We start from the raw sequence: 11706 nt of genomic DNA on the forward strand, positions 1-11706 counted from the left end.
TTTAATTTTGATGATTATAACTGACAACTAAGGAAAATCCCAAATTCAGTATCTCAGAACATTAGAATATTACTTAAGACTTAATATTTACTTTTGTGACCTAGTCACTTGTTATTTTAAATAGATACTGAAAACATTTCTGCTTGTCATATTCTCAAGACATCTTTGTTTTCTGGCTGTGAACGTCTCTGAAATGTTTGCAGGCACTTGGCCACCCTGCCCTCTGCCCCAGGACTGCCCTCTCACAAGTCCAACCGGCCCTACTCCGTGTACGAGCTGGAGCAGATGCGGCAGCACTGCAGGAGGTGAGACAGACAGCTCATATCCTCACAGCTTTACCAGTGTGTGTCCAGAAGGGGGACTCAAAACCCAGACGTAAACATTCCACACAGTAAACCTGACATGAACCTCATTCATCTGCACAGCAACTTCCTGCATTCTAGGACAGTATTTGTGGAAAAGTTAGTGTTAGTGTAATATAACAAAATATCAAACCAGTGCCATTTATTTGAAAGAAAATAACATACCAACATTTCTGTGAAATGTTTTGCTGGGAAGGTGTACACCTTCCCAGCAAAACATTTCACAGAAATGTTGGTTTAAAATAATTCAAAGCTTCCACAACAAAAAGTATTCAAGTGTGCTATTAGTACTGTCTGCACAAGAGGCGTGATCAACGAGCATAGTTTAAATGACTGTATACACAATTGGATAGTCCTTCAACCAGTCAGACCAACGATCTATCGCTTCTCTGTCCATAATCGTGTTAAACCTGCCAATAGCATGCCAGGTGGATAAAGCGGTTTGTGATTGGTCCCTGCAAATTTGTAATGGAAGCAAGATTTTTAGGCAGTTTAACAATTTTTCACCTTTCATGAAAAAAGGTAAAAACTTTCACAAAAAAATTCTTTATAGTATTGTTTGTCAACTATGTTATGGTTACATTGTGCCGGCATTGTTACTCTACCTTTTTTTTTTTTTAAATGAATGCCTAAACTTATAAGTATACATAACTTGAAAAAATGTATTATTATGTTAAGTCTCAGTAAAACTACTAGAGAGTATATTATAAAGTGTACTTTTATATGTTAAAAAAGTGGACTAGAAGTATACAGGCAAGTACACTAACAGTTAAGTTGTCTTGTAGTATAGTTTACAGTATAATTGAAATACAAATACAAAAGATGCAAACTAGTTATGTACACAACGTTTTATACTGATACACTTAAAATATACTTTTATAAACCAAAAAGTGAGGCAATGTTGTCTCAAGAAGTGTTGAAATAGTACACTTACAAGTATATTACAAGCACATTTATATTAGTATGCTTACTACATTAAGTATACTAGCAAAATATACTTTATTTAATACAATTAACTCGAAGGATACTTTTTTTTATTAGGGGTTCTTTTATAGTTAAATAATGAAACAACATATTTAATTGTAGTGTACATCTCCCGATATTTGTAATCCCAGTGTAAAATACAATTGACATTACCGTATGTAAAGAAATTCTGACCACATGAGCAGTAGTCTCAGCCTGATACCAGTCACTAACCAGGATAACTTGAGGATGGTTTGTTTTGAGGCACAGGATGAGCGCAGACATGTTTTAATGTGCAGGCAGATAGATCAAGAGCCCAGTCAGATTCCTACAACAAGGACACCCAAGCTCACTTACAGCCAGGGTCTGCCAGAACTTTCATTGACCCGCTACCGGCCCACCCCGGGCCCAGGAAAGAGGATCAACCGTTCCCTGAACAAGCAGTGAGTTAGACTCGTGACACAGAGACAAGGTTTCTTAGGCAGAAGTCAGTTTACAGAACAGGTGCAGATATCTTTTTCCAGGAAATGTATCTAGTCTATAACTCTTCTGCCGTTACTCTGTTACATGTTCTGTGCACTTTCACTCTTAAAAATACCTTTAACAGCCATGGAACCTTTTCATTCCACAAAAGACTGACAGCATGAACATAATCTTAAAACAGTGGCTCCGTGTTTTTTTCTAGGCTTGGTTGTGTTTATGGGGCGCAGTATAACATGTCTTAACACTTCTTTTTTTTTTAAATGCCGTATTTTTCTTATATTTTACCTTTATTCCACACCGCTGTCTCCACTGTCCTTTGAACGGCTCGTCTGCTTCCTGCTTCTATGAAGCCCATCCCTCTGAAAAGCGCAATGGTCTTAGATTGGTTAGATGGCCAAATGTAGTTTCCTGTATTTTATTGGCTGAAGTGCCAAGCACAGGTTGTCCAGAAACGCCACGAACCTTACCATTACGGGCAGAAGTCACATCTGCGGTGACTAGTAAGAGTTTATGATGTCACCAACCCAGGAAGAAGCTCGTTTTCGTCCAAACCGGCTGTTTTTGTAGCCAATAAACTGCCATAGATTTAAAAAACAATATCTCCGTTTGCATTGAACTTTCAGCGCTGTAACTTTGCAGATACTGTTTATGCTCAAGCAGCATCATTACACACTAACTAAAGTCAAAAAAGTCAAATCGCATGCAACCACTCCTTTAAGAGTTGAATGTTGTATTCAGTGAGAGGATCCCAGAAATGGCGGATTACAGTTACCTGGCCCGTAGCTGCGGGGGCAGCCACACCCTCACCTACCCCAACCGCCGCTACACCCGCATTCAGCACATCACCCATCTGATCCAGAGTGAAGAGGAGAGTCGGCCTGTGTCCTCTGGAGCCTCCGCACAGGTCTGACACGTGACGCTCACAGAGTCATTTTCAGCTTTGAGTGTGTGTTAACCGTGAGCTCTGTTCCTCCAGGCAGAAGAAACGAACATCATGGGTTTTGACGGACAGGTCTATAAGGGCCGAAAGAACAACAGAGCAGTGAGGCTCTCCGAAACCAGATTACCCACCATCTCTCCTCGAGAAGGCAAGATCACATGTCAAAACCTCACAAATGTACATTTCAACAGCATACACTAGTGGCCAGAGGGGAAATTTACACAAAATTTGCCTTTAATAACCCTACAAGTTTAATTAAACCATCTAAATATAAGTAACATGTCACATCGGGATAAAGAAAACACTACATTTGGTTAAAGGGTTAGTTCACCCAAAAATGAAATGTATGTAATTAATGGCTTACCCTAATGTCGTTCCACACCAGTAAGACCTCCGTTCATCTTCAGACACACACTGTAAAAAATTATTTAGAAAAAAAGTTACCTGGTTGCCTTAAAATTTTGAATTCATTGAAATTAAAATTTTAAGTTAATACAATGAAAAAAATGTTGAGATTCGACAACCTTTATTAAAATATTAATAAAAGATTTTGTAAGCATATTGGGTAATTGTGTGTGTTTTATTTCTGATGACGCAGTGAAACATTTAGTTATCAAAAGTTTAACAAAAGTTATCATTTTTTTTATGTGGTTTTTGAGTTTTTATTTAAACAAATTTCCTTCATTGTATCAACTCAAACTTTTAATTTCAATAAACTCAAAATTTTAAGGCAACCAGGTTACTTACTTTTTTAAGTTAAACCAACAAAAAAAATTTTTTTTTTTACAGTGCAGTTTAAGATATTTTATTTTTAGTCTGAGAGCGTATGCAAGTGTATGCACACTATACTGTCCATGTCCAGAAAGGGAATAAAAACATCATCAAAGTAGTCCATATGTGACATCAGTTAGTTCATTAGAATCTCTTGAAGCATCGAAAATACATTTTAGCCCAAAAATAACAAAAACTACGACTTTATTCAGCATTGTCTTCTCTTCCGCATTTGTTTTCAATCCTCAAATAAAGATTCAAACAGTTATGAATCAGCGGATTGGTTCATGATTCAGATTGCATGTCAAACTGCTGAAATCACGTGAGATTGGCGATCCTAATCATGAATCAATACGCTGATTCATGACCGTTTGAATCTTTATTTGAGGAAAGAAATTATACATTGACTAAAATATGACCAGTTATCAATATTTAATTGGTTCTGCCTTGTTTTTCATTCTCCAATAAGCTTTGTGCATGTGCCATTTTCACTAAAAACCACAAAATAATGACCAGAGCTTACACTTGCCACAGTGATTGGTTGAATCGTTTAGTGGGAATTAGGGGTGTTTTATTGGTGATTACAGCTGGAAGGCAGCAGCATTTATAGTGCAAACAAAATGTAGGGCATTGTCCATCCTTTTCCAATGAGCTACTGTCATAGATGACAGAATACCTAATTCCAAGTGTAAATGTATTGTCATAAGGCGGCAGTACACACACACACACACACACACACACACACACACACACACACACACACACAGCAGCAGCAGCATCACAGTCAAACAGCACGAGTCAATTGGAAGCAAAGTTTTTTAAAAAAGTAGCCTTGGTATAGTGTTTTCTCTGCAAATCTTATGTAAAATTATAACATATCTCCCTAACATTTAAGTTTAACAACAACTAAAGTAATTTATGCCATCGTCTGTCTGAATACTCGATTCTGATTGGCTGGAAGGCATGCAATCATTTAATGCACAGGTAGTTCCAAGTCAGTTGAGTCACCATTCTACATCAATGTGTTGTTTTCATTAAAGTGTGCGCGCACACACACACACACACACACACACACACACACACACACACGTCACTCGCATACAGGGTGCGGAGATTGTCTTCCTCCAATCTTATTCTTTTCCCATTTATGTCAGCTCTCTAGATCTGGAACCGCATTGACATGAGAACAGTTGAGCGCATTAATGATTGATTCTTGTGTTGGAAACTGTTCATTGATGGTAGAAGCTTCTGTTGTGTTTGGGACAGTGTCCATACTCCTTACGGGGGCTCATACTGCACCTCCCGACTTATGTATTGTAACACATCTTAAAATGAACCCATCTGTACGCTTGGAATTGAAAATTGAGGTGAAAGGGTGAAAGGAGGGCAGTAGGGCTTGAGGCTGGATTCGGATGGGGGAAGGGGTTTTATGTTTCCTGGCTTAATAGCAGAACTGTAATGAGATAACATCTGGAAGTGACAACAGACCTGGAGAAAAAATTGTCTCAAATCTTTGCCCTTCAATGTGTTGCTGAATCAAGAAATGGCGGTTGAAAGTCAAATGAAAGACTCCAGCTTGGCAGAAGAGCCATGTCATGCTTGCCAGAGCAAAAGTTTGGCAGCTTGTCCATGTCACGCAGTAAAGAGGCGAGTCAAGTTTAAGGCCAGAAATTGTTTTCTTTTTCTTCCAACAAATCAGAAGTCACATTCTTGAAAATTCATAGAGATCAATCATATATAAACCTTCTAAGATCCACCTTTCATGAAACGGAGTGAGGTTAATTCTCGTGTTACGCAGCACGCTTGAGCTTCAGCAAACCAATGAGGTTCATTCTCGTGTTACGCAGCACGTTTGAGCTTCAGCAAGAACCAATGAGGTTCATTCTCGTGTTACGCAGCACGTTTGAGCTTCAGCAAGAACCAATGAGGTTCATTCTCGTGTTACGCAGCACGTTTGAGCTTCAGCAAGAACCAATGAGGTTCATTCTCGTGTTACGCAGCACGATTGAGCTTCAGCAAGAACCAATGAGGTTCATTGGCGTTCTGCAAGAAGTGAAAGCAGGCAGTCTTTTTTTTTGACTGGATGTAAGTTTTGTTTCTAATCAAGGTTTGTAATATCTGCAAAAGAAAAGAAAATATTACTTTTATTATATATAATTAAAATAATTATTTTTCAATTAGAAATTAAAAACAGATCATCATAAAAGAGATGTATGTGCTTTAAGTCATTGCATGTGTGAATTTAAAATGGATTTTTGAACAAATTAACAGATCCAGAAAAAAGACTTTGTGTCAGTTTCTGACTGACATCAGAAACAAAGACGACTGATAAATGTCAGGGTTGCTGTCACAGCCCTTGTGCCTAACATTTGGATTGTTGATGCTGTTGCAGGCAACTGGAAGAGCAAAGACAAGGTGAGCCGCTCGCAGTCCCAGAGGTCCAGTGGAGTGGATGCTGGCCGTGGAAGTGCCAAGAATCAGCGCAGCCGCTCAGGTGGGTTACGAGGAGCGACACACGCAAATACATGCAGAGCAGTGAAGAGCGAAACCGTTAAAGTTGGCTGTAAATGAACACAAACTATTTTAGTTACAAGGCTAACAGTGTTTAAGTGCTGGTAACACTGATGTGCTGTTCTTGACATTTGAACTTTAAATACCCTGCCTGTAGAAGCTCACAAGGTTATGGCCTGTGTGAATATCTTATCCATGCCTGAACTAACAGAGAAGTCAAAATAGTTGATGGTAAAGAAAGACACTGGGCACCAAGTCCCAGCAGCAGCATGTGTGAAATGATCAGTGGCACTTTATTTTAAATTATAATATCAGAAAGTACAGCTTTTAAAAATATACATTTCAGATCTGAAGTACACTACAAGTGCACATGCAATACAATTAAGCACACTTCTTTTTCACAAGGACCTGTTTAGTAGTTAAGTCAGTCTTACAATTTTAGGCTGGTGAACAATCAAAGAATCGTTCAATCATTCCATCAGAGAAGAGGGGAAAAAAATCATACATTTACATTGACATAATACATATCCTCAGACCAGAATATAGGCATTTAAAGGTAAGAATCAGCTAACATATATACACTATGTTGCCAAAAGTATTGGGACACCCATCCAAACAATTGAATTGAGGTGTTCAAATCACTTCCATGACCACAGGTGTGTAAATTCAAGCACCTAGGCATGCAGACGCTTCTACAAACATTTGTGAAAGAATGGGTCGCTCTCAGGAGCTCAGTGAATGCAAGCGTGGTACCGGGATCGGTCACCACCTGTGCAGTAAGTCCATTTGTGAAATGTCCTCACCACTAAATATTCCACAGTCAACTGTTAGTGGTGTTATAACAAAGTGGAAGCAATTGGGAAAACCAGTAACTCAACCACAGAAGTGGTAGGCCATGGAAAATCACAGAGTGGGGTCAGCACATGTTGATGTGCACATTGCGCAGAAGTCACCAACTTTCTGCAGAGTAAATAGCTACAGACCTCCACACTTTGCATGGCCTTCAGATTAGCTCAAGAACAGTGTGTAGAGAGCTTCGTGGAATGGGTTTCAATGGCCGAGCAGCTGCATTTCGTCTTTCAGAGGTTTGGGCTTGGCCCCTTAGTTCCAGTGAAAGGAACTCTTAATACTTCTGCATACCAAGATACTTTGGACGATTTTATGCCCCCAACTTTGTGGCAACAGTTTGGGGATGGCCCCTTCCTGTTCCAACATGACTGTGCTCCAGTGCACAAAGCAAGGTCCATTAAGACATGGATGAGCGAGATTGGTGTGGAGGAACTTGACTGGTCTGCACAGAGTCCTGACCTCAACCCGATAGAGCATCTTTGGAGAGAATTAGAGCGGAGACTGAGAGCTCGGCCTTCCCGTCCAACATCACTGCCTGAGCTCACAAATGAGTTTCTAGAAGAATGGTCAAAAATGACCATGAACACACTCCTAAACCTTGTGGAAAGCCTTCCCAGAAGAGCTGAAGCTGTTATAGCTGCAAAACAAAATAGTAAACCCTACGGATTAAGAATGGGATGCCATTAAAGTTAATTTGCAATTAAAGGCAGGCGCCCTAAAACTTTTGGCAATAGTAGTGTATTTTCTGAAAACATTTTGCCAAATTTTCCCATTCAGTAATGATTTCTGAACATTCAAATACAGGTCCTTCTAAACAAATTAGCATATTGTGATAAAGTTCATTATTTTCCATAATGTAATGATAAAAATTAAACTTTCATATATTTTAGATTCATTGCACACCAACTGAAATATTTCAGGTCTTTTATTGTTTTAATACTGATGATTTTGGCATACAGCTCATGAAAACCCAAAATTCCTGTTTCAAAAATGTAGCATATCATGAAAAGTTTCTCTAAACGAGCTATTAACCTAATCATCTGAATCAACTAATTAACTCTTAACACCTGCAAAAGATTCCTGAGGCTTTTTAAAACTCCCAGCCTGGTTCATTACTCAAAACCGCAATCATGGGTAAGACTGCCGACCTGACTGCTGTCCAGAAGGCCATCATTGACACCCTCAAGTGAGAGGGTAAGACACAGAAAGAAATTTCTGAACGAATAGGCTGTTCCCAGAGTGCTGTATCAAGGCACCTCAGTGGGAAGTCTGTGGGAAGGAAAAAGTGTGGCAAAAAATGCTGCACAACAAAAAGAGGTGATCGGACCCTGAGGAAGATTGTGGAGAAGGACCGATTCCAGACCTTGGGGGACCTGCGGAAGCAGTGGACTGAGTCTGGAGTAGAAACATCCAGAGCCACCGTGCACAGGCGTGTGCAGGAAATGGGCTACAGGTGCCACATTCCCCAGGTCAAGACACTTGGCTACAGAGAAGCAGCACTGGACTGTTTCTCAGTGGTCCAAAGTGCTTTTTTCGGATGAAAGCAAATTTTTCATGTCATTCGGAAATCAAGGTGCCAGAGTCTCGAGGAAGACTGGGGAGAAGGAAATGCCAAAATGCCTGAAGTCCAGTGTCAAGTACCCACAGTCAGTGATGGTCTGGGGTGCCATGTCAGCTGCTGGTGTTGGTCCACTGTGTTTTATCAAGGGCAGGGTCAATGCAGCTAGCTATCAGCAGATTTTGGAGCCCTTCATGCTTCCATCTGCTGAAAAGCTTTATGGAGATGAAGATTTGGTTTCTCAGCACGACCTGGCACCTGCTCACAGTGCCAAAACCACTGGTAAATGGTTTACTGACCATGGTATTACTGTGCTCAATTGGCCTGCCAACTCTCCTGACCTGAACCCCATAGAGAATCTGTGGGATATTGTGAAGAGAAAGTTGAGAGACACAAGACCCAACACTCTGGATGAGCTTAAGGCCGCTATCGAAGCATCCTGGGCCTCCGTAACACCTCAGCAGTGCCACAGGCTGATCGCCTCCATGCCACGCCGCACTGAAGCAGTCATTTCTGCAAAAGGATTCCCCACCAAGTATTGAGTGCATAACTGAACATAATTATTTGAAGGTTGACTTTTTTGTATTAAAAACACTTTTCTTTTATTGGTCGGATGAAATATGCTAATTTTTTGAGATAGGAATTTTTGGTTTTCATGAGCTGTATGCCAAAATCATCAGTATTAAAACAATAAAAGACCTGAAATATTTCAGTTGTTGTGCAATGAATCTAAAATATATGAAAGTTACATTTTTATCATTACATTATGGAAAATAATGAACTTTATCGCAATAAACGCTAATTTTTTAATAAATTTTTTTTAAACACTTAATTTCATTTTATAATTTTGAAACATCATGGGAATGTTACTTTTTAATGGTTTCAGAATGTTCTGAAAGATAACTTTGAACAAACGTTCTGTTAACGTTACTAAAAGAATGTTTGCTCATAACTTTGAGAGAAACTTGCTAGAACGTTAGACAACATTCAGAGAACATTCAACCACATAAAAATCCTTATATCATGGCGGTGACTTTACTGCACAGAAGTACAAATCTTATATATATATATAAAAATTTTTTTTTTTTTTTTTTTACGTCAGTCTGACAGATGCCTTACACGTTTGTCAGTTTACGACTTCCAGTTGTACCCGAAACAGTTGAGTGGTCTTTAACCTTTCACCTCTGCCCTCCACTCCCATAGCTTCCAGTATCTCAGTGAGAGATCGACCCCTGTCCTCCACGGACTGCCTGTCCCAGGACGTCCCGCTCCAGTCCTCATTCCATGACACCACCACAGAGCTCAACAAAGACCTCAACCAATCAGAAGATGAGCCAGTGACATCACTATAGAGCTCCTCCAATAGGAGCTGCTCCATTGTTTGAATGAAACGTTTACAGCAGGGCGAGACACAAGCTCTGTTTGTGTACAGAGTATTTATCTGTTATGTCAAGAATATGTAAAGATTTAATAAACGGTTTTATGCATACGCATTAGTCATATTGAATACATAAAATATCGTTGGTCATCCCATTATTAATAACGCTCTTACCCATTCTTAACTTTGTCGCCATGTTTATCTGAATCCGACCCAGTACTTCCAGTCGGGTCAAACCAGTATAGAGTATCTGGAGTGTCTTGTTTCACCACTGATCTACCTCTTGAAACGTCATAAAACAACACTTCTATCAGTCTGTATTACCCCTCAGTTTTAGCTGTTTATGATAATCTGTCCCACTATTGCACCAGTGTTGAAAATATGTTTCTATATGCAGTGAGTCATTGCACTGAACGTCACACATGTATAAAAATGTAAATTCAGTAAACATGCCTTATAAATATAATTGAGGTCTTGTGTTGAATTAAATGTAAAAGCTTTTTTAAGTTTTGTTTGACTAATTTGATTACCATTTGTATTTACTTTTGCTTTCAGATACATACACAGATACATATTATATTTATATATATAATCCTGGTTCTGATAGAAAGCTGTCACAATATACAGTGCATCGCAGTTTGTGTCTTATGGGGCGGCATAACCGCAGACCAGACAGGGTGCCCATGCTGACCCCTGTCCACCGCCGGAAGCGGCTACAGTGGCACGTGAAAATCAGAACTGGACAATGGAGCAATGGAAGAAGGTGGCCTGGTCTGATTAATAATTTTTATATATATATCACGTGTGCGTCGCTTACCTGGGGAACACATGGCATTAGGATGCACTATGAGAAGAAGGCAAGCCAGTGGAGGCAGTGATGCTTTGGGCAATGTTCTGCTGGGAAACCTTGGGTCCTGCCATCCACATGGATGTACTTTGACATGTACCACCTACCTAAGCGTTGTTGCAGACCATGTACACCCTTTCATGGAAACGGTATTCCCTGGTGGCTGTGGCCTCTTTCAGCAGATAATGCTCCTGCCACAAAGTAAAAATAGCGAAACCAATTGGATCATTATCATTATACAATGGGTACGGAAAGTATTCAGACACCCTTCAATTTTTCACTCTTTGTTATATTGCAACCATTTGCTTAAGTGAATTATTTTCTGATTAATTTGTTGCAGCCCATATTGACAGAAAAACACAGAATTGTTGACATTTTTGCATTTATTAAGAAAGGAAAACTGAAATATCACAAGGTCCTAAATAGTCAGACCCTTTTGCATTTCTTCTGATCATCCTTGAGATGCTTCTACACCTTCATTTACATATATATATATATATATATATATATATATATATATATATATATATATATATATATATATATATGTGTGTGTGTGTGTGTGTTTGTATGTTTGTATGTATGTGTGTGTGTATATATATATAATGATGTTTTTATATAAAGTGAATACTGCCACCAAAGAGCTGGAAAAGAACAACTTGAACGTTCCTCAAAACATCTCCTTTTGTGTTGATAAAGAGTCATGTTTGGGTGAACTAACATGATACATCAGGCTTACATCATCATATTTAACTTGCTTGCATGTGAAGTTGTGCAAGCATGTCCTAGTTTCAGTCACATGTGATAGCTGAGAGATCAGCTTGAGTGCGTTAACATACCGAGACGCTTACAGAACAAGTGTTATTATCGGAAACGGTTGCACACACTTGGTCATTTGTTAGACTTTCAAGACAAATAACACAAATCACAATAGTCATTAAATCATTTATTATGACCTTAATATAAACACAATGACCTCCAAAATGGTTTCAGATCATAGCTTTTTTTGTCAGACATATAAATACAAATCTCAACAAGGGAAAA

At 39.1% G+C, this 11706-nt stretch overlaps 1 protein-coding gene across 3 annotated transcripts in view; it reads left to right on the forward strand.

The window, feature by feature from the left end:
* Window positions 1-10281, forward strand: part of LOC137051119 (glutamine-rich protein 2) — a 44865-nt gene extending 34584 nt beyond the window's left edge. For 2 of the 3 annotated variants that reach the window (XM_067428798.1, XM_067428800.1), the window contains 6 exons: window positions 204-305; window positions 1625-1768; window positions 2547-2712; window positions 2785-2896; window positions 5912-6013; window positions 9641-10281. In XM_067428798.1, coding sequence (XP_067284899.1) covers window positions 204-305; window positions 1625-1768; window positions 2547-2712; window positions 2785-2896; window positions 5912-6013; window positions 9641-9789 — 775 coding nt within the window. In that variant the 3' untranslated portion in view covers window positions 9790-10281. The remainder of the gene's footprint in view (window positions 1-203; window positions 306-1624; window positions 1769-2546; window positions 2713-2784; window positions 2897-5911; window positions 6014-9640) is intronic. The other variant, XM_067428799.1, reaches the window with a different exon arrangement.
* The last annotated feature ends 1425 nt before the right edge of the window (window positions 10282-11706 follow it).

This window comes from Pseudorasbora parva, chromosome 2 (assembly GCF_024679245.1).
Source record: "Pseudorasbora parva isolate DD20220531a chromosome 2, ASM2467924v1, whole genome shotgun sequence".
Classification (NCBI taxonomy): Eukaryota; Metazoa; Chordata; class Actinopteri; order Cypriniformes; family Gobionidae; genus Pseudorasbora; species Pseudorasbora parva.